The 24,970-nt window shown below is 34.1% G+C and overlaps 3 protein-coding genes and 2 pseudogenes across 5 annotated transcripts; 1 reads left to right on the plus strand and 4 right to left on the minus strand.

Moving 5' to 3' along the window:
- Nucleotides 1–503: 503 nt before the first annotated feature.
- LOC111282082 (TIP41-like protein) lies at nucleotides 504–2,858 on the plus strand (annotated as a pseudogene). The gene is made up of 7 exons (XR_016342327.1): nucleotides 504–884; nucleotides 1,022–1,112; nucleotides 1,340–1,450; nucleotides 1,563–1,622; nucleotides 1,729–1,770; nucleotides 2,015–2,143; nucleotides 2,589–2,858. The product of XR_016342327.1 is annotated as a TIP41-like protein (transcript).
- A 1,190-nt stretch (nucleotides 2,859–4,048) lies between these two features.
- On the minus strand, nucleotides 4,049–5,679 carry LOC111283085 (zinc finger protein 7-like). Its single transcript, XM_022871479.2, has one exon. The coding sequence runs from the start codon at nucleotides 4,955–4,957 to the stop codon at nucleotides 4,376–4,378; it is 582 nt and encodes a 193-aa protein (XP_022727214.1). The 5' UTR covers nucleotides 4,958–5,679; the 3' UTR covers nucleotides 4,049–4,375.
- Nucleotides 5,680–8,197: 2,518 nt separating this feature from the next.
- On the minus strand, nucleotides 8,198–10,696 carry LOC111282477 (uncharacterized). The gene is made up of 3 exons (XM_022870570.2): nucleotides 10,528–10,696; nucleotides 9,906–10,066; nucleotides 8,198–8,475 (listed from the first exon to the last, which is right to left on the minus strand). Exons 1-2 carry the CDS (start codon nucleotides 10,674–10,676, stop codon nucleotides 9,916–9,918), a joined length of 300 nt encoding a protein of 99 aa, XP_022726305.2. The 5' UTR covers nucleotides 10,677–10,696; the 3' UTR covers nucleotides 8,198–8,475; nucleotides 9,906–9,915.
- On the minus strand, nucleotides 8,198–16,149 carry LOC111281788 (alpha-L-fucosidase 2-like). 2 transcript variants are annotated; one of them, XM_022869459.2, is made up of 11 exons: nucleotides 15,831–16,149; nucleotides 15,412–15,557; nucleotides 14,377–15,230; nucleotides 14,070–14,202; nucleotides 13,503–13,661; nucleotides 12,963–13,187; nucleotides 12,778–12,879; nucleotides 12,515–12,650; nucleotides 11,765–11,960; nucleotides 11,180–11,389; nucleotides 8,198–8,475 (listed from the first exon to the last, which is right to left on the minus strand). In XM_022869459.2, the coding sequence occupies exons 1-11, from the start codon at nucleotides 16,051–16,053 to the stop codon at nucleotides 8,427–8,429; spliced, it is 2,433 nt and encodes an 810-aa protein (XP_022725194.2). In that variant the 5' UTR covers nucleotides 16,054–16,149; the 3' UTR covers nucleotides 8,198–8,426. The 2 variants fall into 2 exon arrangements, with proteins under 2 accessions (XP_022725194.2, XP_089617249.1); XM_089761123.1 differs by lacking the exon at nucleotides 8,198–8,475 and having other exon boundaries at nucleotides 10,920–11,389.
- A 938-nt stretch (nucleotides 16,150–17,087) lies between these two features.
- On the minus strand, nucleotides 17,088–19,360 carry LOC111281650 (uncharacterized; annotated as a pseudogene).
- Nucleotides 19,361–24,970: the final 5,610 nt, after the last annotated feature.

The following is a 24,970-nucleotide window of genomic DNA, read 5'->3' on the forward strand; positions in this document are numbered from 1 at the left end:
TAGTTTAAGTAGAGTCATAATTTCGAATTTTTTAAATAAAATTAAATAAATTTAAAAGAATTTACTTTTTTTTTATGAGATTCGACTAGATTCTATTTTAAATTAATCAAAAATCAAAATAACTATCGAAAATCAAGAGATCCAGACCAAACAAAAAAAAAAAATCCGGAATTAACAAAGTTAGCATTTGCCATGAAATGCACAATTAGCTTATGCAGAGACCGTCGTGACATCCAAACATTAAAAAAGCATTTGTTATCTGTATTTTGTAATTTACTAATAAAGACTTGATTTATAATATGTATTTGATTAAAGATTATCATAGGAAACCAGCGATAGTCTACTTGAATAATAATAATAATAATAATAATAATTAAAAAAAAAAAAAGAAAAAACGGAGGTTTTAAAATGCCTGGATCAATTGGGCTTTTCCGAAATTAATATTGGGCCTTGGTGCCAAAAACAGATCCGACCCGGTGGACTATATAAGCGGAGAATAACCCGAAGGGAACTTCATTGTTGGAAAAAGAAGCCGTGAAGTTGGTAACATCGGCGCATATGGAAGTGGAAGTAGACGAGAAAGACCTAAAATCGGCGGGAGCCGAACTTTTGAAAGATGGGTGGCGAGGTTTACTTATCCATGGATGGGAGATCGAGTCTAGTAAACGCTCTATTCTCAACTCCTCGGCTCTCCAAAAATGGGAACAAAACCTCCAAACTTCTCACTTACCCGAAATGATTTTTGGTGAAAGCTTTTTGGTTCTTAAACATGTCGCCAGCGGCACCAAAATTCATTTTAATGCATTCGATGCTTGGGCCGTTTGGAAACAGGAAGGTTTGCCACCTGTTGAAGTTCCCGCAGCTGCTCAATGGAAATTCAGAAGGTAAAATTGTTGAATTCTTTTTTTTTAGCCTTTTTATTTAATTTACATTCGAGTTTATGATCATTTAGTTTGATTTTTAATTTTTTTTTTAATATCAAACTAAAAGTGAAGTAAAATTGATTGCTTGGATGTTGCAGTAAACCCTCCCAGCGGGTGATATTGGATTATGACTATACGTTTACGACTCCTTACTGTGGAAGTGAAATGGTTGCGCTTGATTCAGACAAGGTCTGGGTTTTATTTTAATGTAACATACTTTTAATCTGTTTTTTGAATTAGGGTTTTGTTCTTATGTATATAATTGTGCCATGACTATGTCAGGCATTAACAATATTTTTGTTCGAGAATTGAGAAATTGGGAATTTTTCCAATGGTCAAACTTTGTTTCCTAGAGTTACTTTGATTTTTAGAATAATGATGATGCTCCTTTTGTTGTCATTGTAAATTGTGATCAGCATGAAAGCGAAATTTCAGGGGGGCTGTCGGGCTTCCATTGGGAGGATTGCAAAGAGCATCTTGATGTGACTGCACTCACATTAAAAGAACCTATTCTTTTCTAGGATGAGGTCAGCTTCTTAAACTATTAACATAGTCTGAAAGATGACACATTGCATTTGATGTGCTCTTCTTGACATTCTTATGTTTGCAGTTACAGATGTATTCATGTTTGTTAAGCAGGTAGTTTTATATGAAGATGAATTGGCTGATAATGGGGTGTCACTTCTTACCGTGAAAGTGGTAAATGTTGAATTTAGACAAGTTTTGTTTTTTACAATGGCTTGTAATTTTTACAAAATTAGAATGGAAGACAACTGATTACGTTATTTTCTTTCTTTCTTTCTAGAGAGTCATGCCAAGTTCTTGGTTTCTTCTCTTACGATTTTGGGTAAGTGGGAGACTACCATAATGCTTTTGATTAGGCAAATCTATGTAATTGGCATTTTCTTAGCAATCTTTTATTCGCCCCATCTCCTCTTTTTTTTTTTTAATCTATTTGTCCTGCAAGAAATGCTAAGCTCTGGTTCAGATGGTTGCCTGAAAAACTCTTAAGATATAAGCTGATGCACTTATACTTTCTATTTCTCTGAATTCATTTCCCCTTTCAGCCACTTACTCAGTTTTTCTAACAGCTTCGGGTTGATGGAGTGCTAATGAGATTAAGGGACACCCGTATGCATTGTGTTTTTGATGGGAGTGCACATCCTGTTATTCTTCGAGAAAGATGTTGGAGGGAAGGCACATTTCAAGCTTTGTCTGCTGTAAGTATATGATCATTCATTCACTTTCTCTCTGCTTGTTTGCATGTGCCTATGCCACACTCACATGCATTTATTTGCACATATGTACTAGGGAATGTTATCTATGAAACTTGTGGCCTTTCCTTGTAAGTTCAAGTGACAAGCTTATTTCCTTGTTGCTGCAACTTTAAGTTTTTTTTTTTTTTCATTTCTCGAAACCAGTGGCAAATGAGAACTCATTTAATGGATTTCTTTATGTCACAGGAGGTTAGAAAACTTTAAAAATGTACTATTTCAAGTAGCTACCTTTTCCTTCTCAGCTTGCCATGTTGTCTATCAAGTAATGCGCCAAAATTTGCACATTGAACCTTATTTAGATATATAATGAACAATCGCAGCTTTTCTTGCTTAATCTTGTGACAGTGATGTTGTTTTGCTTCTTGATGCTATTCTAACTATGGTGCAGAAAGGATATCCGACTGATTCTGCTTCATATAGTGATCCAAGCATCATCAGCCTAAGGCTTCCTGTCATCATGCATCAGACCCAAAAGCTTATAGTCCCTTAACTTGTAGACTGTAAATTGCCTTGCACAACAGATTCAAATTATTTGTATGATGTGGTCATTGTGAATTTTGATCCATTTAGGTGGATTCCTTAAGAAAAAAATCATTGTTCATGCATTTCATGTACCATTAGCAAGCTAATTCTACAAGAGTAAGAATTCTCCATCTAATATTTGTTTAAGGTGTCATAGTTTCATCTTTTCTAACAGTAACCATGACAAATACAAAGATTGAAGATAAATTAAGCAAAGGAACTTTTGGAAATGGTGATCTGATTGGAAGATTAGTGCAGAAGATCATTGCTTCAAGTGAGCTGCTAAACATAGCGCAACTTGCAGTATTGAAATTTAAAGCTCTTGGAAATGTCTTTGAAATACTTACTAGATGGATTAATTGCTGTGCGGAACTGGGATTCAAGTGGCTTTGACTAAAGCCTAGCTGAAGACACATGCAAAAAGACTAATTTGCAATTGTGAAATTAAGCTTTTATGTGCTGAGGTAATCTTCCACTGCCACTGCAACCAATCCGTACCAGTAAAATTGCCAAATCCTAAACTTTAGACCTGCCAAATGGCTATAGACTTGCAAATGGGAAGACTCCAAGTCCAACAAATATGCCTGGCATACTGGCAAGATCTCAAACCAAGTGCAGCCGGCCGTCTAGTAAAAGAAGAAAAGGGGCGCTAAGGTTTAGGACTCCGGTAGAAGACATGATTTACGAGATACAAAGAATTAATGGGTGAAACGGCCCAGTTGCTGCTAACAATTCACAACAATGGTTCTTTGGCTAACTACTGTCAACTAGCCTTTATCTTGTCCTGTACTTTTTTTGGTGACTTACAATCAAATAGGGTGGGTCAATTTTAATGCACTCCCATTTCTTTTCTTTTTTGGTTTATAGATTCTGGATAAGATTTTTGTTCAAGGACAATTTAGACCAATGGGATTAGTATAGGAAGGGGAAAATTATGATGGAAAATGGAAGGAAGAGATTGGTTTATGTTTTCCTTTCTTGGTACTGTTTCCCCACCACGCTTTTGCAGATAAATTTAGTAGTGTGTTTGTACAGCTCTTGAACGTTGCTTCATTGGAATTATAACTCTGACCCTGGTCAGCTGGCCGTGGTCTACAAACCATAACTTTCGTATAGCGTATAACCAAGTCTCTCTTTTGATGCGTGGAATACCTTCTTTATCTCTTGACATAAGATATTATCGGAGATTCATTACAGCCACTTCTCGAGGGTGGAACAAACAATTTTCACTGTTTTCGACTTACAAATTGATGGAATTCTTCAAAACTTAAATTAGATTTCAGCATGACACATCTGGATTTATTTAGGCATGAAGAAACTAGAAAGGACTAAAATTAAAGGGATATTTCAATTCTATGGTTATTGTCAAGAGATCCAATTGATACCAAAAAAAAAAAAAAAAAACACCCCACAATCTCTTGGGGTGATCTTGATTCTTGCATTTTGAAGAAGCTGGAAGCAGAAAAAGGAATAGACATACTAATAACTAAATACCAATGCACATTGAAAGGATATTCTTGGCGTTTCTTCTAGTTACTAGGCGTCAGGCTCCAACCTGAGTATCTGTAATTCATGGATGAACAAATCAAGAACTGTTCCAAGATAAGAGATAAAAGAGACTTCCAAACTTAGACAGGAGAATAGCTGGATAAGCTAGAGTCGAAGATTCAAGTCAAGTTTGGATGGGTCTGATGGTGGTTTGGGTAGTTGAGGATCCAAGCGGAAGCTGCCTGGCCACATGAAAACCATCGCATCATCAACTGTAAAGTGCATTCCTGTCATTCCAAAACCAGTGCAAGTATCATTAAATCTTGCTACACTTGCAGCTCCATCTCTGCTTGATTTGTGCACAAGGGAATGTGGTCGGACGCCAAGTGATCTAACCATTTGTGTACTCATTGGCAAACCCATCATTGACATCATCCTCTGGGAGTGGTATCTTCTGGCTGCACCTCTCTCCCGCTTGTGGGCGTTCTGGTGGCCACCCAAGGCTTGTGAACTGTAAAACTTCCTCATGCAAAAGTTACAAGAGAAAACCTTAGTAGAAACTGGCCTTGAGTGGGGGTCAGAGTCTCCAGCTGTTGAAAGTGAATTCCCCCCGAGGGTCAGGTTCAACCACTCTGCTGGGTTCTCCTCTTCAATTGCGTCATTGCTTTCATCATTAATTCTTAGCTCACTTTGTTGTTTGGTAGATATACTTTCAGTTTCAGCCGCTTCTTCTCTTTGGAAAATCATTTCTCCGTAATTCAGAATCAGGTAGGGCGACAAAAGAAGTCGAAAGAACACAAAGGTCTTTGTGAAATTTGGTATAGTTTGAAGAGTTGGATCAAACTGGGAGAGGAGAAACAAATGGAGACTATGAGGTTTGATGTTAGTCTTTTTTTTTTAATTTTTTAATTTCATCACATTTCAATTCATAGACCCCACCCTGAGATGCTTTGGTTTTTCCATGGGACAATGCTTATGTCATCTTTAGTGTTGTCTTATCAAGCTTAGGATTCCCAACTTTCATCTTTCTGCTTCTGTTCTTTCCTCAAATGAGAACGCCTTTACATGATTCCTTTAGGAGTTAGTAAGAAATTCAGGGTTGACAACCCAACACAAAGTTGCATTCATGGTCAAAATCATCACAATCCGCCAAAGTATTTGTACTGCTTCCCGCTAGCCATTTGTTTTTGTACCATTCACCAAAGCACTTAAGCAAATTAATTTTCCATACAATCATAGCTTTGGTGACTTTCCCCCAAGCTGATTATGAGTGTTTTAAGCATAAATTCACAGAATAAAAGGTAAGTACTCTGGCAGATGAGTAATGGGACCCAGAGAATGGCCAATCGAAATAATGGTGGTAAAGCAAGAAATAAGATAGGATGGTACCTTAATAAGTTGTTTTTCTTGGACAAGAATATCTATGCAGGTGTCTTCATGTTGAGACTTCTTGGCTTTCCTTCAAAACAGGTAGCAGGCAAAGCATATGAACAGCAGGGAGAAGTGCATTAAGAGCCCACTTGTACTTAAGTCCCTTTTTGTTATAAAAACTTGGGTCTCAGCTTTCTTAGCAACTTCTTTCTCTCCGTTAGTGGACGTGCTAGCATTCATATAAATATATATATATATTTGCCTAAATACAACTATTTTTATATTAATATAATATTTATTTATATCAAATACATATAAAATATAAAAATTATTATGTTAAATTTATATATCCAACACTTAATGTATTTTTTTTAATTTTATTAAATTTATATATAATTTTTATTAAAATTTTAAAATCTATCGTTCCATATCATTTTCATATTTTATCTGTTTTAAAATTCTAAAAATCTACCCAATTGCCCTGTTGAATGACTTACTAATTCTCCTCCTCTATTTGTCATCCCACTGATAGAAATGGACGATCAGACCGTACACAGTAACTTCTTTGGATTTGGTGACATAGATTATCTGATCCTTACAGTACTCCTTCTAGAGGAAACAACCTTTTTAGTTTCGACATTAAGATATTAAGCCTATTTCGACTAGGAGTAATTAATGGACGATAATCAAAGACAAAGAAGTCAAGTAAAGGTTCATGCCCATTTTGCAACTTGCCCTTGGCGTTTACCAAAAGACTAAAAAATGTGTTTCATAAGACCCTAGATTTCGAGTTCCCGTTACTCCCTGGTGTGCAAAAAAACATGTAATAGTACTGCTTACGAGTTCTTCCCAAGTACGGAATTTGATAAAAAAAATGAAAAAGCATGGCTGGAAACAGTTTGATTTATATTTATTTGGTAAGTGAAGGAAAAAAAATGGACACGTGCGCCTCGTGCATCAATCACATGAACTCCGGAAGAACAACGAATCTCAAAGCAGTGAAGTTGGTCTAACCTCGAGACTATCAGAATTGCAAGTTGCAATTACAAAGGATCCGAAGAACGGTTGGTTGGTGGGAGTAGTAAATATTTCATGTGAACTGTAGTAACTAGCTCATGTTTTAGCAAAAGACTTGGTACCAGCATCAATTTCCTGTGGATCGTTTGCACATTATTGACATGCCTTTCTATTGATCAGAAAGAACATTTCAATTTCATTTGTGAACAAAGAAGATTTGAAAGTAATTATTGAAGTAAGGATACATACAATTATTAATAAGTCAAGTACTCTATTGTTGGATTTCTAGGCAAGCATTACTTGTGATGAAGGAGGCAGGTTCCTGTTAAAAAAATATGCAAGGGATTAGTTTCAATTTGTTTGACATTGAAATCTGAAAAAGGTTAATAGTTTTTTTTTTTTTTTAATTTAAAGTTATCATTATTTAAACATTAAAACAAAAAATTCAACATTCTACCTATAATTCGCGCATTTGTTGGCCGGTGATAGCTGATAAAAGGGTAAAGAATATCAACACTTTGTGAACATTATTTGTCAACGTATGCATTGCTTTGTAATGGATTCTCCAAAATAAGTGAGAGATCTAAAGAGACGAATCAGATCAATGGGTGCTGAGGGTGATTAGTGATAACAGTGATGATTCGTAGGCATATGTTCAATTGTTATCACTTTTTGGAATTCACTGAACTTTTATGAACTTGGTTTTAAAAGCACTTGCTCTACACCTAAGAATCTCCATACCCAACTGGTTGGCTGCTTTTCTGATGGTGATATGAGAATTTGAAGCCACCCTTTTTTATTCCGAGTGGCGAGAGATAAAGCAAAAAAAAAAACCTGAAATAATAAGTCACGGGGAAGCATCACTTTACAATTTTACTTGGATTTTGCCTCGTTTTCCTCTATGTAATTTTTGCAATACAAAGTAGTAGCTTCTTTTTTTTTTTTTTTTTTCCTTTCCCAGGGTCGTTTTCTTTTTCTCGTTTTCTGGAAAATTTTCTTTTGGGCTGTTGGGGAAATTTTCAGTTAGATGATTAATAGCAAAGAGTTTGTGAATTGATAATAAAGGGTTAAAAATAATCAATTCTGTTACTTTTCTTTTCTAGAAAAGAAAAAGAATTCTTCCTGAATTGATAATAAAGGCAATCCATCGATAAACTGGCAATCTTAGGTAGATGACATAAGAAACTAGGGTTCATAAACTAAACCGTCAAAAAGAACCACAGTCAAAACGTTCTAGACAGAAAAATCAGTAATGGAGGAAGCTCAATTTAGTGGAAATAGGCAACCATGGGATTGATTTGCTCTGGAAGCACATGGGCCATCTCCCACTAGATGACCAATTGTTTTGGGCAATCCACCGAATGTCAAAATTGGAGCTTCAATTGCTCCGCAAACATGTCAGTCAAGTGGGTCATGCTGCATGGACTGACAGCACGAACTGCGTGTGCTCATTAGAGGCACCCCATGTGCTCATTGGTGCTGAGCAAAGTATCAAAACTCTACAGGCACAATATGCTCGATAACTTGTGCGCTAATTCAGGCAATCACAGTAAATTTGTTATGTGCATGAGAAATGTGAAATCATACACTACAAAAGTATTAAACAGAAGTTATGTTAAAGCTTTCAACAACATACATCACAAAAACTAACCACAAACACAAGTAATTGATCAATAGGAGCAACTAAAGTGCCTACAGGGTGATCGTATAAGAAAATTACAGGTTTCTTCCCGGCAGTAGCATAAAAGAAAACATGTTTCTATTGGAATTTCCAAATCAGAAAATCTAGCCTCTGACTCCCCACAGGACAAACTAACCTCTGACTCCCTCAATCGGTAGTTGCACTCAGCTGTGCTAATCCATGGCCTTTCAAGTACCTGCAATGGAAGTGCAAAAATTTATCCACATAAGGTTCTCAATCACTTAGGATAAGCTGTTAAAGTACGGTTAACCTCAAGCTGTATCAAATTTATTTGTTGTATAACAAATATAATTCAACCAACAAATCATTAATGAAATTGATTTTTACTTACATGCAAAGCGTGCTAGTCAAAGAGAGAATTCTTCACCCACAAAGACAAAGCACAACCCTTATAAACCCAAGTTTGAGAAGAATACCCACAATCAAAGTAACAAAATTATAAGAGTCTAGAGGCCTACAAATATAAGGGGTAACAAGAATTCCCAATAGTTGCAAAACTTTTAGCAAAATGCTTTAAGTGATCATCAAAAGCAAAAATGTGAGAAACACCGTCACCCTAACATGTCATTTTTTTAAATTAGAGAACAGTTTAGTTAGAAGCATGGTGCAATGCACTTTGGAAATCTAATATTTGTGGTTAACCACCAAGTCAGACAGTGGCACTAAATACCAATGACAGTATGTAACACAAACATTACATTCAGTTGAGAAACCTTCCAACCCTTTCCAATAGGGTACAAAGTACTAAATCACCAGCATGAATGTTCTACAAAACACTAAGGATCAAATATTTGAAAAGCTGAAGTTAAACAGGTAAAGACAGTTAAATTCCTTTTTTATTATAGCGTAACATAAGGAAAAAGTGTGGTGCAAAAGTAAAAAATCTAGTACTGATAATCAAGAAAATATAAATTAAAATCTGAGAATAGTCACTTTGTGAGGAGTATTAAAAGCGATAGGACCAAAGCTAGATCACTGCTCTTGGGTTGCTGGACCATAATTAGGTAATGAAATTTTATACTGATTTAACAAGGAAATGTTAGGTCTTTTCACCCATTCCTTTTGTCAAATTGCCTATGACAGTGGCAACACTGAATGACCAACATATTAAAGAGCTAGATCCCTGAAAGTATTTATTTATAACAATAAGAGAAAAAAGGCTAAAACATGTCAACCACAGAAGCAGTTAAATCCAATGTTTCTTAGTTTATATTCCAAGGCTTTAGTTACAAATTGTTGATTAAGTATGATTGTCTATACTTTCATAATAAAAAGTAAGTTAATAATAACAAAAAAAGAGAAACCTACAATGTTGTATCATTGTCTCCCCTTTAGCTGATTGAAAGTCCTCATGCATCGCCCATCTTTTCCATTCCTCCCCATAAATCCCAATCCCAATTCCTTCTCATTAACTGAATTTAAACAACTAACAAATCCATCTAATTTATGTCTATTTAGGTAAATTAACACAAATTATAAAGCAATTATAAAAACACTAAATATCTACTTTGCAAATTTGAAGTTATTCAAGTCTCAAGAGATGTGAATAACAAAAGTCCAGAAAAACTCCGGTTTTCCATGTATCCTAGAAATAGTAAGACTCACAAAGAGATCACTAGCGATCCGGACAAGTACGGCGAAAGGTACCATGAGACAGCTCGCAACAAGCACGGGCGTTAACGGTCAGGTGGGACGTGAGACGGGCTGTGGGAACCACGCTATGCAGAGGCAAGAATGATTGGACACATCCCAATACTCCAGAATTCCTGAAACATTACAAGAAAACCAAAATGTCTGCAGAGATTCAAGCTTTCTTTTGACACTAGAAAAATGTCAGCAGACTATAACTTTCATATAAAAGTGTCCCTTGTGATTCCCACTGAACCATATGATCTTAGGAAATTTACGGAAAAGAAAATTAGTACTTTCCCTAAATTGAAAGAACCATCTAACTCGAATAAGACTCAAAATCTTGACTAAACATTTATTTTACAGCTACCTTTTGCCATCAATAAACGAATAGTAAAAGATAGTAAATAATTTCAAAAACACGACAGGACTTGGACCTCGAATTGATTCGGAGGCCAATAAATCTCGACTAACTGTCATTTCTAATACATTTATAATAAAAAAAATTCAATGTTAACTAAAAAATTAGCAATTTTCCGTTTCTTTTTCTTCTTTTTTTACCCAATAAGGAGCCAAAAGGGGTGTTTAAAGTAAGGACCTGGAAGGGGCGAAGGAGAAGCGGCGGGACTGGAAGCGGGTAGAAGAGGAAGTCGGGGGACGGAGGCGAGGCAGCGGCTGAGGGTTGCGGAGCGAAGAAGCTCTGGCGGCAGAATAGCGAGAGAAGGATCCTGCACCACGCCAGGCCATTTTACCAGCGAAGCGTTATGCGTGAGATTGTACTCGTGATAGAGGTTTTGGTTAGGGTTTAAGAAGGGGGTGTTTGGGTATTTTCCCAATTAAGGACTTTATGGGCCATTCGACCGTTTTAAGTTGGTCAGACTTTCTCTGCCTTTGTCCCAAACATGACCCATAAAAACCGCTGATCTTGGGTTGTTAGAATTTTGTGGGCTTTACTCAAAGTACAATAATACAGATTTCAATGCAATGTACTGAAACAACAAAACAAGAAAGGAGCAAATCTTTATTTCCTCTACAAGTATCGATCAGAAAGCAAAACTAATGGCGTAACATAGAACAGACGAAATTGGAACCAAAGTTCCTCAAATTTATGGAGTGTCCACCATCCACAAGGATCCGCATCCGATCCTTCTGATTACAGGAGGGAGCAAGTACTCACACATTCTAACTGCCCATTGTATGTGTAGATTTTTTCACAGGATAGATTTACAGGTACCATAGTTTCTCTATACCTTAGTCTTTTCAAAGAATTCTGGTTTTTCAACCAAAGACCAACTTCCTGAAGATTTCCTTCTTTCCAGCATATGTTGACAGTCACTCCCCCTCGTGCCATCAATCCTTTCACACATCCATTTGCCCATTTATCCCGGGGAAGTGCAGGGAGCAAGTAAAGGTCTTCCAAGGTACTTTGAACTAGCATTTCTGTAATTGCTGCTGTAAGGCTGACACCAAAATTTGCAAAAATAACAACTTGGTCAATTTTATATGTTTCTAACGTCTGAAAGCAGTGGTAGCAAAAAACAACTAGGTTCAAAAAGCCAACTGAATAAAATTTTTTTTGATGATCTTTAAGTGGAATAATTCAAATACAATCTATGGCTTAAGGAAGGAATCCGCATATAAGGAATGAAAACTGAGGCATAGAAGTTCATCACTGGATATAATAAACAAGAGAGAGGCACGGGTCTTCAACGTAACAATATTCTTTTACTTCCAAATTTTGTAAACAAATACCTGGCATCATGCTTGAATCAAACTAGGGCAGTTTGAACCAAATGCCACACGTAATTGATGGCAAAAGCAGAAGTTTAGCTTACCCAAAGTTGGCATCAATCTGAAAAGGAGGGTGCGCTGCAAATAAATTACTGTATAGTCCACCTTCAAAAGCTACCTCATGTTCCGGATCCACAAAGTTTATTAAATGCTTGACCATCCGATAAGAGTTCTCACTGTTATGAAGGCGTGCCCACAAAGCAGCTTTCCATGTGGTTGACCATCCCGGTCCCTCCTCTCCTGGTAAAATGATGAAAATATAAGAGAAAATGCTGCCTGACTGTTACTCTTAGAAATAATCAGCTTGAAACCTAAAATTATTTCTACAGTATAATTTAATCCGATGGAATACACAAAACAGTTGTTAGAATAGAGAATTGTATTCTCAAGCTATGTGCTATTTTAGGTAGGATCCGCAAATTGTTTATAGACTGATAGTCAACAAACTAAGCTAAGCCTAAACCAAATCAGTTGATTCCATCAACATAAACACAGTCCTTCATCCCATTGAATAAACATCTTTCACATGCAATAAATAATATAATCTCATATTTTGACAATTAATATTGACATATATTCTTTATTTATGTTTTATATTGTCTTAGTCAAGGATACCCTTACTCTAGAGGATTAGTCTCATCTCAATTATACACTTTTTCACCATAGAAAACCAACTAGTTAAAAACCAAAAAAGCACAGGACGCTAACAGCAGAGGGTGGATGCTGAAGACCAATAAAGTAGAAGGGTGCTGAAAGGTTAACATAAACAATCCAGATTGCAAACAAAGACCAACCTCGTTTATGAAGTGTAATCTCTGCAGCTTTGCAAAGGTCTGGTGTACTTTCAATTGTTACTGTGTGTCCAGGAAACAGGCCAAACAAGTGTGAAAGATGTCGGTGATGCACATCTGGGTCATGAAAATCTTGTGCCTGTCTATCAAGCAGGAAAATTCTTAACCAAGAAAAAGTGCCAACAGATTTTGCAGACAGAAGAACTTATGACTCAACATCAAGATCTTGAAAAATTACTTCAAGTTTTGTCAAACTACTAACATACCCATTCCATGATGGAACCATCTTTAGCAATTTTGGTTGGATAAAGCCTCGATTGAGCCTTACGCACTCTTTTTACTAGAACATCCTCATTTTTATCCAAAACCTGTACCATTTCTTAAAATAAAAAGAATTTAGAGAAATGGAGAACTAGGATTCTTCTTGTTAACTATAGAATAAAGGATTTACCTCAGCAGCTGCAACAATCACAGAGAAGACTTCTTTTATGATTGCCATGTCCATGGTTGATGAATAGCTCACACTAGCACGGTTACCATCTGGAGCAATAAAGTCATGTTCAGGAGAGGTTGATGGGTTAGTTTCAAGATAACCTCCTTGTCCTTCGATCAACCAATCTAACAGAAATAGCCCACATCCTTCCAACAAAGGATATGCCTTGTCTTTAAGAAAATCCTAATCAAATAGAAGAACTAGAAGCACATTAATATTTAAAACTCATTCTTTTAATGTAATATGTGATAAGAAAATGAAAGTATCAGCAGTAACATGCCACTAGATTAAAATAAGTAAATTCTTCTCAGTTAATGAAGGAAATCAATAAAACTGTGCTTTCGGTCATGAAGGCACTTCATAGTGCATGCTTAATGTACAACAGCAAGAAAAAATTTCTGAGATAAGAGAAATAATGGCATTCCTCAAACAACTAATTTTTGTAATAATGTTTTTCCAGGTAATGGGCAAAAAGTCACAAAAATATTGGGATCTCACATTGTCCATGGTATATATGTAGTGCTCCCATAGATGGACACAAAGCCAGGACCCACCCATGGGCCACAATGCCCAATCAACGTTACCAGCATCCACTGATGATTTTGCCCATATGTCAGATTTATGATGTACAACCCAACCACTTGCTTCATAGTTGACCTGTTACATTACGCAAATTAGAAAGAAATTTTCATATGAAGAAATGCAGAATGGAAAAAGGAGGAAAATATGAACCACAAGCCATAATATATTAATATTTTCCAGCTCTATTGTTGTAAAGTTATGGTTTCTTGGTGGGAAAAGGAGAATAGGCACTATATTAGTCTAGTTAGGCAAAACACTACTAAGTAAGATATCTGCATATAGATTATACATGAGTAAATATGTAAAACATCCTAACTCTTTGTAGCATACAACTCCGATGCTAAATGCAGGACCAATGATTTTCAAGTAATTGCAAGAATCGGAATACTTGAACCCATGTAATTTAGCAGGTATAAACAAGTTATAGATATGAGAGTAAATCAGTTTAGAGGGGTTTTAGGGTAAAGAGAAAACTCTTCTTACTTTTGCAGTTTTACATCCATTGACTGATAGAGAAGTGAGGAAATCAAATAAGGGCTCCTGGCATTCACTAAGGTTGCAAGGCAAGGAAGGCCAATAATTCATTTCAAGATTGATGTTCAAATGAGGCGCAGAACTGAGGAACAGAGATTACAGAGTCAGTCACAGTCCAGATGACACCTTGATAGAAATGAAACCAATAGATATAATTATAAGGTTTGACATGACAAAAATCACAATTGCATGTGCTCAAATTGAAGAAAGTAAGAAAGAAAATGAGAAAAATAAGAGAAACAGAATGTAGACATACTCCCATTCTGGCTCAAGATCTTTGTTCCATATTCCTTGCAAGTTTGCCACTTGAGTTCCAGGTCGTGAAGAAGAAATAAGCAAATATCGACCAAATTGGAACAGAAGCTCCACCAAATACGGATCTTCATCCATTTGAAAAGATTTAATTCTCTCTGCTGTTGGAACTCTATCATCTTGATTTTGCTTGAGACACAAATTACATGTAGAGCTTTTTGAAAGCTGAAGTGAGACGCGGTGAAAAAGATTCTGATAGTCATCAATATGATGAGCATAAAGACCAGCATATGAGAGATTTATGATTGATTTCAACACAGTGAGAGAATTTGAAGTAGGATCCCTTTTAGAATCTGAAGGCTTAGTGAATGGCCCATCAAATGAAGATGATGCCACCAGAAGCAAAATTGCCCAATCTGAACCTTCAACCCTCAACTTGTTGTCATCTCGAATAGAGATCATGCCATTTCCCTTACTAATCTGTAAATCAAGAACAGAAGAAAACTGAATACCCTTTGGATTGTCATTTGCATACACTTGTGGTGGGATTCTTTTTTCAGGGCAATGGCCTTCCATTATAATCTGACTTTTGCCGTTCATCTGGCAATGGTGATCTAACTTGCTGTCCAGTGATACAGTAAAGGATAAAGACCCAGGTTTGCTTCCAGCAATCTTTGTTACCATAACTTGGTTGGGATTAGAGGTGAAATGCTCTCTGGAAAATTCTACGTCACCCACAGTATATTTTATTTGAACAGTTGCAGTATCCAAGTCCAGCTCTCTTTGATACGTTTCTTTAGCATAATTCAGATGAGAATCATCAAATTCCAGCTTGATATCACCAAGTAGTTGATAAACCTTCATCATAAAAAGACAACCACCCGGATAAACTTCTTAAAACAATTTCAATTTTTCCCGTAGAATCACTGCAACTGACATCTAATTCATGACTTAAACTACAGGAAGAGTTTGGAAATTCTATATATTTACATGCCTTTTTTCAAGTTAAAAAATACATAAAGGATATGAAGCAACATACATCTGCAGGATTTCCAACCAACTTGGCTGCTGCTGAAGTAGCTTCAGCATATTCTCCACTATCAACAAGCTTTCTAACCTCTGATAGTGCATTTGGCGCATTGGGGTTTGTGTAATTTCCAGGAACCCCAGTCCAAAGTGTGTCCTCTACAGCATAATTCATAATATACGGTCATTTTCAACTAATTTTACCCATAATTTGTAGACAGAAACAAGTGTTATACCCACATGTAATGTAATGTATACATTTTGTAATGGTCTTTTCATTCTCTTCTTTGTTTTCATGGTTGAAGCTAGGAATAGGAAATGACTTAAACATGAGGGTAAAGGAAATTCAGAAACATAAACAAGTGCTTAAACATAATTTGATAAAATTTCTAAAAAAGGAAAAGGAAAAGGAAAATTGTAATTTTAGTTTACCGTTTAGCTGGATAAGTTCGGAAGCGACGCCACCCCAAACCATGGCACCAAGACGACCATTGCCAATGGGAAGGGCGTCGGTCCAGTACTTGGCGGGTTCCTTGAAAATGACTTTCAGTGGCCTTGAAGTTGAACAGTGGAAGTGGGAGCAGCCCATCGAGTTTGGATTCCAGAGGTCTGACACTGTGGGTCGCCGCACCATAACCCACTGTTCATCTCCCATTACCGGAAAATTAGAACTAGAAATTGTAAGAATACCAACTAATCCACCTTCGATACTTTCTTTCTGGCTTTTGTCGGAAGTTTTTTTTTTAGTTATAATTTTTTGTTTGGTTTGTTAGGAAACAAATATATATTTTTTGCTTGGGCCGTGGTGTTTTCTAGTTTTGGTAGTAGGCTGGTTATTTGAGGCATCTATATGGGCATTTGGATCAACTTTGGACTTGTGATTAAAGAAGTATATAAGAATGTGGGTTCTTTCTTTTCCCTTCTTTTTTTTTTTCTTTTGCTTTTTTGCATAATGATGTACCCAATAAAGTATTGTTTTTTTTTTTTTTTAGTGACAGTCATTGCATTCCGACTTCCGCTTTTCCTGCCTCATTGTTATTAATGCTTAATTTTTTACTCAACATAATCTAAATTTAAAATATAAATTTTCCAAAAATTCAAACACTTCATCTCCTCATAATCCATTTTTTCTTTCTTCTCAATTTAAAACCTAAAGGATTTTAAACCCCAATCTAATCAAATTCAAAGAAAATTTTAAACATTTAAGTTAAAAAAAAACATAAAATTAAAGATAATTTTTTATTATTATTTTTTTGTTTAATTTTATATTTAGTTTCATAAAATTAAGATTTTATGTCGAAATATTTGAGTGTAATTAAAAACTTTTTAAAATATATTTTCAAAAAATTTTAAAAGTTTTTAGATATAAATTTTTTAAAAAATGTAAAAAATAAATAATTAACGATTATTTAAATAATTTCATTAAATGTTAAATTTTTTGAATGTATTAATAAGTTAAGATGCAAATAACAACATTCTTTCTTCTTCTTTTTTTTTTTTAAGTCATTGCTCAGCGTCATTCCTTTAAATTTTTACTAGTACTACTCATTTGAAATGTGAGTCTATCGAGATGGATTATAAACTTGTGATACAACACAAGGGATCAAAAGAAACAAACTTAATCAAAATAGTACTTACACGTTCTAAAAGACCATGACAATTGGCATCCATTTCTATCTGTCAGTCAGGATACAATATTCAGTTACAAGTACATAAAGACTAGCAAAAAAGCCAGATTTTATTAATACTATTGATTTTTTTTAAAAAAAAATTATCTAAAAAAGGATTATGATCCAATGCGATTGTTCAAAGTAAGGCCTAGGAGGTCCTCTACTATAAAATAGTTTGCACTATATATTGGTTGTCTACAAGCTCAAAATCTCTAATATTCTATTTTGCGGGAATCAATGGCAAATCAACTTCATCACACCATTTCCACACACATTGTCTCGACATAAGAATTTCTGATGTTGTTAGGCCAATAACTTAACCGGACTTCCCCTCCAATTCTCCACTTCAAAACACTTCCTTCCATTTCTTTGCTTAATCTCCATCCCACTCGTTCCCCATAATCATCTCCAGCAAAAACCAACCCACCAGCTTTCGTAAATGGCCTGTTAACCCCATAATACCTATTCTGAAAACTATTGTTGCATTTGAGACTGTTACCATTATCGAACGACTTCCACGTGGCAATTTCATGGCCTGTCACACTGTCACTTAAAACTGCATCAAACACCGCAGTATTCCCTTCTGCGTCTTGATCCCAACTCCAGTTCTTCGTCTTGTTCCTCATGGACACTCTTGCTTTGGCTTTAATTCCTGAAGTCTTCGATTTGCCGAAACTCTCTTTAACGATTCTTTGCGTTTCTACTTCTCTTCCACCATTGTTTGTTGAGCGACCCAGGCTTAACCCGGACACATATGTTGACCCAACTTCCGGCCCAACCCAAACTCGGATCCTCGATGGAAAGTGTCTTTCATCGAAATAATAATCCATGGCATTCTCTTTTTTCCTAAATCCTAGTTTAGCCACGTGGAGGCGTTTGTCAACACGTGCTCTTACCTGAATATAACCGTCCTAGAATCCAACAGAGTATTCCAAATGAATGACTGCCTCAAGCTGCTGGTGTGCAAGGGCATATCTTAACAATGACTCCTTGGCTCCAATGGCAGGAAATTTACTTCTTTGATCACTGGAATGCATCAGTTTCATGGCGTTAACCGGCGCATATCCCTTGAAGGTCCAAAATCCATGAGCCTCAGTTGCATATGAAATTCCAAAGTGCTGCCTTGGCAAAGGAGTTAGATTTTGTAATCCAACGCTAACTTCCCTTAAAATCATCCATTTTGCCAAAATGTACACCAGGGTTCGCATGAAACATAGCCCGGTGTCTACACCAAACGGAAACAAAAAGGTCCGCAGCACTGGCGCTTGTTTACATGTTAAGGTTTCGATGTTTGGACCTAGCAAAGATTGATAATAGAAAGACCCAATTTCGCTAGGAGCATCACAAGCACACAACCAAAACAAGCGCGTAAGGAAGACCAAGTTAAAGAAACTTGAAAATGAGTCGGGTGAGTGAGACTCCATGATCCAAGAAATTGGCTCGGGCTTGAGTTTCTGGAGCTGGGACCTTGGGCAGGTGCTGTCAGGAACCGCAGGTGAACGGTTGACGGTTTCTTGGAGAAGCTGGAGCACCAGAGGGAGGAAAGGTTGCTCTGAAGATAGAGGACACGCGTCAGAAAGCCAAATAGGCTTTTCATCGTCGGAAGGTTGAAACCCTTCGAAGCATATTTTGAAGATCAGAAAGGCCTCTGAATTAGACTCGGAGGTACGCTCAACTCTGAGTTGGATTGAACGACTCGAGTCGCCTTGCTTCTTTCCAGCACTCGCGAGTGTAAATATTAGTAGTAAGTCAGATTCGGCCCACTCTCCAGAGTTAGGAAGCTCACATATCCAAGACCAAATGTCCATCATTTTTGCTTGGTGGATGGCAGGGCTGTGTGGTTTGGAGTACTAGGGAGATGGAAAAAGTTCACTTGGTTGTGGAGAGAAGGATTCTTGACGTAGTTAGGAATTTAAGGAACGAACGAGTGATGGTTGATTCGCCAACTTGCAAGTAACATAAGCCATGAACGAATGAAAGAACTCCCTGGAATTGAACTAGTGGTGCTAAGTGGTTTAATTATTAATTAATCTATATTTATTTACTACACTTGTTTCTTTCATTTTCTGGTTTCATGACCTGATAACGAAAGCGATGGTATTTTGCATGTACTCTGTCGCAAAGCCGAGACGTGTTAGTTTGACGTTTTATGGATGCAGCGGCCTAGACGTGTCACGTCAGAATAAAGATGCTAAACTGGACAATTTACATGTCTGAATTTGAATCATATATATATATATAAAAAAAAAAAAGAAGCCCCGAGTCCTTTAATCTCTGTTCTCAATGCCCCGTAAATATCTTTGGAATCCCAAGTTTTGTAATTTTCAATTAGTCCATTGGTCGAACACGTACAGATTTTTTATTTTTTTCATTTTCAGTTGTAATTAATTAAATTGAATGGTTATAATGAGAAGGACACTACTTAAATATGATAATCTATAATATAATATAATAATATAATATAAAAATAAAATATGATATAATTTAAAATTATAATAATTATTATATATAAATTTAATAAAATAAAAATATATTTTATATTTTTACATCAATATAAATTATAATATATAAATTTTATATAAAATATAATATGAATACACGAATCTTTATATTTACATAAATTGAGATAGAGATAAAGATTACTAGCATAAGAATTTTTATGGATCATATACTACATTAGAATAGATTTTTAGTAGCTTTTTTTTTTTTTTACATTTAATGACTTTCAAAAATATCATTAAACGATTCGCGAGTTTGCTAAAAATATTGCTAAGAACGTTGACTAAACTTGTGTTGAAAAAAATAAGTGTTTTTTTCTAAAGCGTCGCTAACTTATTGACGTTTGTGTGTCAAAAATTGCCTCTAAATTTAGCAGCATTTATGAATAAATGTTGCTAAAATTCCTCATTTAATAGTGTTTGTGTTGCAAAATACCACTAAATTTAGCAACTATTTTGTTAAAAAAATGTTGCTAAATTTCTTCATTTAATGGTATTTCTAGACATAAACGCCGTTAAATTTAACACTATTTTTCATTGCAAATGCTGTTAAAATATAAATTTTACTTTTTTTATTTATTTTAATATTCACTATTATAATTGAATAAAAAATAGATAAATATTTTTAAATTCATAAACTGAAGATTATAAATATTTAAATATCTAAATACATAATTTTATTCTAATATGTATGTAATACAAAATTTAATACAATAACATTCAAATTATTTCAATACATTAATTAAAATTTTAAAATATATAAAATTGATGACTGCTTAGAGTAATGTCATTTAATGAAGGATTTTTTCACTACGATTGCTAATATGTTGAAGAACCTAATGAATAAAGTAAAATAAGTTTTTACATTTAATAATAAACAAACTAAAGTAAGAACAAATTTGAACTTCAAATGTGAAGAAAAAATGCAAAAACTTAAAGTGCAAGTTGAAACTGAAAGTGAAAAGAAAATCTAGAAATTGAATTTGAAGCTACTGATATAAGTTTAAATGATGCAAAATTAATAGAGCATGAGTTAAAAATTAAAAGAGCTTGTAAGGAACTACAATAGAAACTGATTTGAAGATAAAAAACTGAAGAAGATCATAAGAAATTACTAAAACAAATAAAAACAGAAACTAAGTTGCATAAGAATTTTACTAATTCACAAAGAGAAAAAGCTAAATATAGAAACTTATAAGGAAAATGAATTGGAACTGAGCTAAGGTAAGATTCATCAACAAGTTTACCATAAAAATCAACAAAGAAATCACATCAAATAACAAGAAATCTAGCTCATTGAACTAACAACTCAAACAATACACAAATCTAGAAAAAACTAAGCATGTTCAAAGAAATCTAACCAAATAGTAGGAAAATTCATGAAAATAAATGCAATAAATTGAAAACCAATAAGTAAACATGTAAATCTAAGAGTATGTAGTGAAAAAAAAAAGCAAACCAAATGCCATGAAGGAGAGTAGATCCTTGTTATGCTATTACTTATGCAAAGAACTAATTTGTCAACCGAGTTCACGCGTGATTTTGGAGAAATTTTGTACTTTTGTGGATGGAATTTGAAGCTAATGTTTTTCATAATTAAAGCTCTATAAGTTAGAAATCTAACAAAATTTTTTTGGCTCAATACAAGATAGAATTCATTAAAAACTAATCCAAAAACTACAAAGAGGTCAAAACCATGAATTTCAAAACAGATTTGAAGAACACATGAATTCAATTGAAATTAAATGCAAAAATGTTATAAATTTGAAATTTTATTAAACAATCTGATAATTAAAGAAATTAATGTCAATGGCAACCATAAATGGTAAGCACAAATGTACAATACAATATTCAATAATGAAAGTGCAACCTTCCAAGCATATGGCAAACAATAACACAGTTGTTTACAGAAAACACTACTATAGATAAGTTTTTTAAGAAAAAAAGAGAACTTATTATAAAGTCACCAGCATGTATGGTTCCTATCTCCACAGACTGATAAGTCTCCAGTCCTAGTTGTTTCACTATGTATTTTTTTGCTCGGCCAATTTCTTTATTTGTGGCTTCATTAGCGACAAAGCAAATTTCTATTTGAAATCCATGGGTTCAGGGAAGCTCATACCCATTAGGAAAGATAAATCATGAAGCATCTAGATGTTAAAAGAATCTTAGGTTGTACCTTTGACAGTGCATAGCTTGTCCTTTTGTCGGCAAGTAATATACAAGCAAGCCGTCAATAATGCATCCTAATTTCTTCCTTTATTAGACTTCTGGTTTTCCACCTTCTTTTATATCCCATTGGCTTAATCCTTCATTCAATGGCAAAAGCCCCATAAATCACATGCACATAAAAATTGATAAAAAAAATAAAATAAAGAATGAAAAAATCATCAAGCTAAAATTTAAAACGTAAAGCACAAGATGCTACAACCATGAATAGGAAAACTCTCAATTTAGTTTAAATAAATACTTTGAATATAGAATAATTTGCTTTTAGAAGTATAAACATACTCAAAACTAAATGGTGATCCGTAGAAGATAATAATTGAGAAGTAGATAACTAAGAGTAGTGATTCCAATCACACACAAGGAGAGAGCAATGTCTATAAAAGCCTATTCAGAGCATATTTTAGTAATGTCTATAAACTCAACATTTTAGCAAAACTATTATTTCCTTTACACTCACTAACCCACATACAATCACACACAGGGGTTCAAGCTTCCATAGTAATATATGTAATCCTAAGTTAAACACAACCTTTGGCGATCAACACAAACCGATACAAATACAAAATTTATATACTTTTTTTTTTTAATTTTTCAAATATCATAGACCAATTATTCTAAAACAAAGCATAAAATTGATTGTACAAAAAAAATTGGGCAAAGATTATCAAACTTATCGAACATGTTGGGGTCATTAGTATTGAAATAGTCATATATTCCTTTCTTCAAAATCCCAAGAGGGTGGTTATTCCTTCTATGGAGCTGCATTCCTAGTTTTGAAAAAATTGTATCTAAAACATTGTTTGTTGGATCATCCCTCACCATATCTACAAATCCCACCATCCAAACAATACTAAACCATTCGTAGATTATGAAAACACAAAAATTCATGAATCAAATTTCACCAATAACAAAATATCAAAGAAAATACAATGCAAATATTCAAACAAAAAAACTCAATAATAGATTTTGATTGCTGACACTTTCAATCATGTAATCTACCTAGATTGCAAATGCCAATTTTGTTTATGATTATACTACTATTAGTAAATTTAAGAAAAACAGAAATAGTAAAAAAGTAAAAAATATGGCTTTAAGGTGTAAATAACATTATCTTAAAGGTAATTATGTTTATAAGATACAATAAAGCTTTAAAACTTTTTAAATCAAAAATACTGAAATTGATCAAGCAGAAAGATCTATTTATAATAAATGAATAGTCACCAATCAAGCCAATTCAAAAAAGCATGACATTCTATATAGTCATGTTTTATTGGTTAAATAAACTTTATTTAAACAGTCATGTTTTCTTATTCAGATATGTTTATTCATATCATCATATTTTTTCACTGTTCAAACATGTTTATTTAGAATCATTAATATTTCGAAATAAATAAATAATAATAATAAAAGATTTAAAAAATTAAATCTATTTGCTAAACAAGCTCAAGTGTCCATCTTTGACTTTTAAAATTGTCTGACCCACTAGAAAAACTCTTAGTAAGCCCAAATGACTTGACCCACTCCAATACTTAAGTCAATTACTTAAATAACATAAGTAATTTCTTTTAAACCATATATAAGTGATCTTTCTACTCAATGTGGGATACACCACATTCAAAATTACCAACGACTACAAATGAAAATAGTAAGCTTGACAATATTTCATGGTCATATGTAGATTTTCTTGGTGCATATATAGTATTTGGTGATGCGGTTACCTTTGACACCACATATTATTCTACCATATATAAATTTTCATTAATTTGTCTCTAGAAATGATATACATCGCAAACTCACTTAACTCATTTAACTCAATCAAACAAAATCGTATAATTTCACCCAAGCTGCATAACCCTAACATCATTTTTTCCATTATTTTCCCACAATTTCTGACCATCTAAACAACCTCCACAACATCAAACTACCTAAGCATATTGCATTTAGCCAATACAACAAAAGAAGCAAATACATTCCAAATAGGTTCTAAAGCTATTGAACTTCAAACAACAGGCTGGCCATAAGTGGTCAACTGGAGAAGAAAAGGAAAAGAAAGGGAAAATGGGTTCCAAATGAGTTTTCGAGAAACATGGGTTTCGAAGAAATTTTTCAAACCAAAAATCGAAAGGAAAAAAGAGTTTTGAACAGGTGAAATCTTCAAAAGTACTTGGAGGAATGGAAATATAGAGAACTTTGAACAGAAAACGAATCTTGAACTGCAAATAAACAATAACTTGAACAAAGCATGAAAGGAAAATGGAGCTGAAAGGCGACAAATAAATGACAGCTTGAGTTTGAAAAGAATGGCAAATTGAAAAAAAGAAATGGCCCGGGTTTGCAAAGAAACAAAATAGCTTGGGAAAGTAAAAAAAATTACGCACAGAAAACAAAACGGGATGGGTTTCAATTTTAAGGAAAAATTAATGACATTTATTTAGTAAACGCCACTAATTCCTTTTTTTTTTTACAGTGTTTGTATAAAAATCACCACTAACTTTTTTTTAACGATGTTTATTTTAAAAACGCCACTAAAAAAATTATATTTAAATTTACTTAACTTTTATTTTTTTTTTTTGTGATGTTTTAATAGCTAAACATCATTAATTTTTGTATTTAATGACGTTTATAAATACAAATACAACTAATCAAATATTTAATAATATTTTGATAATAAATATCGCGAGCTTTTAAAAATACAAAAGTTAATTATATTTTAAAATAAAACGTCGCTAAAAAATTATTATTAATTTTTTATTTTTTTTAGTGATATTTACTACTAATATGCTTAATTACTTGCAATTATCACACACAAGATATGTTATACTTCTTTTTAGATAAATTATACTTTTTATATAATCACAAATGTAGGATTAGAATTTTTTTTAATACTTTAAAATTGTTAAAATTTAAATTTTTATCATTAAAATTTTTCTTGTAAATACTACAATTGTTTAACACGAAAAATTTTTCTTCTAAAATATTATTGCTAATATCTTTTGGACTAGTGGGCTAGGATGGTGGTACAAAAAATCAAATATCGTGCAACATCAAATTTTCATTATAGTAGCCGACGGTTTTTTTTTTCTTTTCTAAAAATCTCATTCCATCTGAAAAATTGATTAAAATAATACTCCTCTATGTTTTGTCTTTTTTTTAAATGTTCCAAAATTATATCTTA

This window comes from Durio zibethinus, chromosome 5 (genome assembly GCF_047325235.1).
Source record: "Durio zibethinus cultivar Kanyao isolate XHJ-2024 chromosome 5, ASM4732523v1, whole genome shotgun sequence".
Lineage (NCBI taxonomy): Eukaryota > Viridiplantae > Streptophyta > Magnoliopsida > Malvales > Malvaceae > Durio > Durio zibethinus.

Coding starts and splice junctions, on each gene's coding strand:
- LOC111283085 (XM_022871479.2), bottom strand. CDS start 4,957: ATGATTTTCCAAAGAGAAGAAGCGGCTGAAACTGAAAGTATATCTACC.
- LOC111282477 (XM_022870570.2), bottom strand. CDS start 10,676: ATGGCCTGGCGTGGTGCAGGATCCTTCTCTCGCTATTCTGCCGCCAGA. Junction 10,067..10,527: donor TTCTCCTTCGCCCCTTCCAG/GTCCTTACTTTA, acceptor GTAATGTTTCAG/GAATTCTGGAGTATTGGGAT.
- LOC111281788 (XM_089761123.1), bottom strand. CDS start 16,053: ATGGGAGATGAACAGTGGGTTATGGTGCGGCGACCCACAGTGTCAGAC. Junction 15,558..15,830: donor CGAACTTATCCAGCTAAACG/GTAAACTAAAAT, acceptor ATTATGCTGTAG/AGGACACACTTTGGACTGGG. Junction 11,961..12,514: donor GATTACACTTCATAAACGAG/GTTGGTCTTTGT, acceptor TCATTTTACCAG/GAGAGGAGGGACCGGGATGG.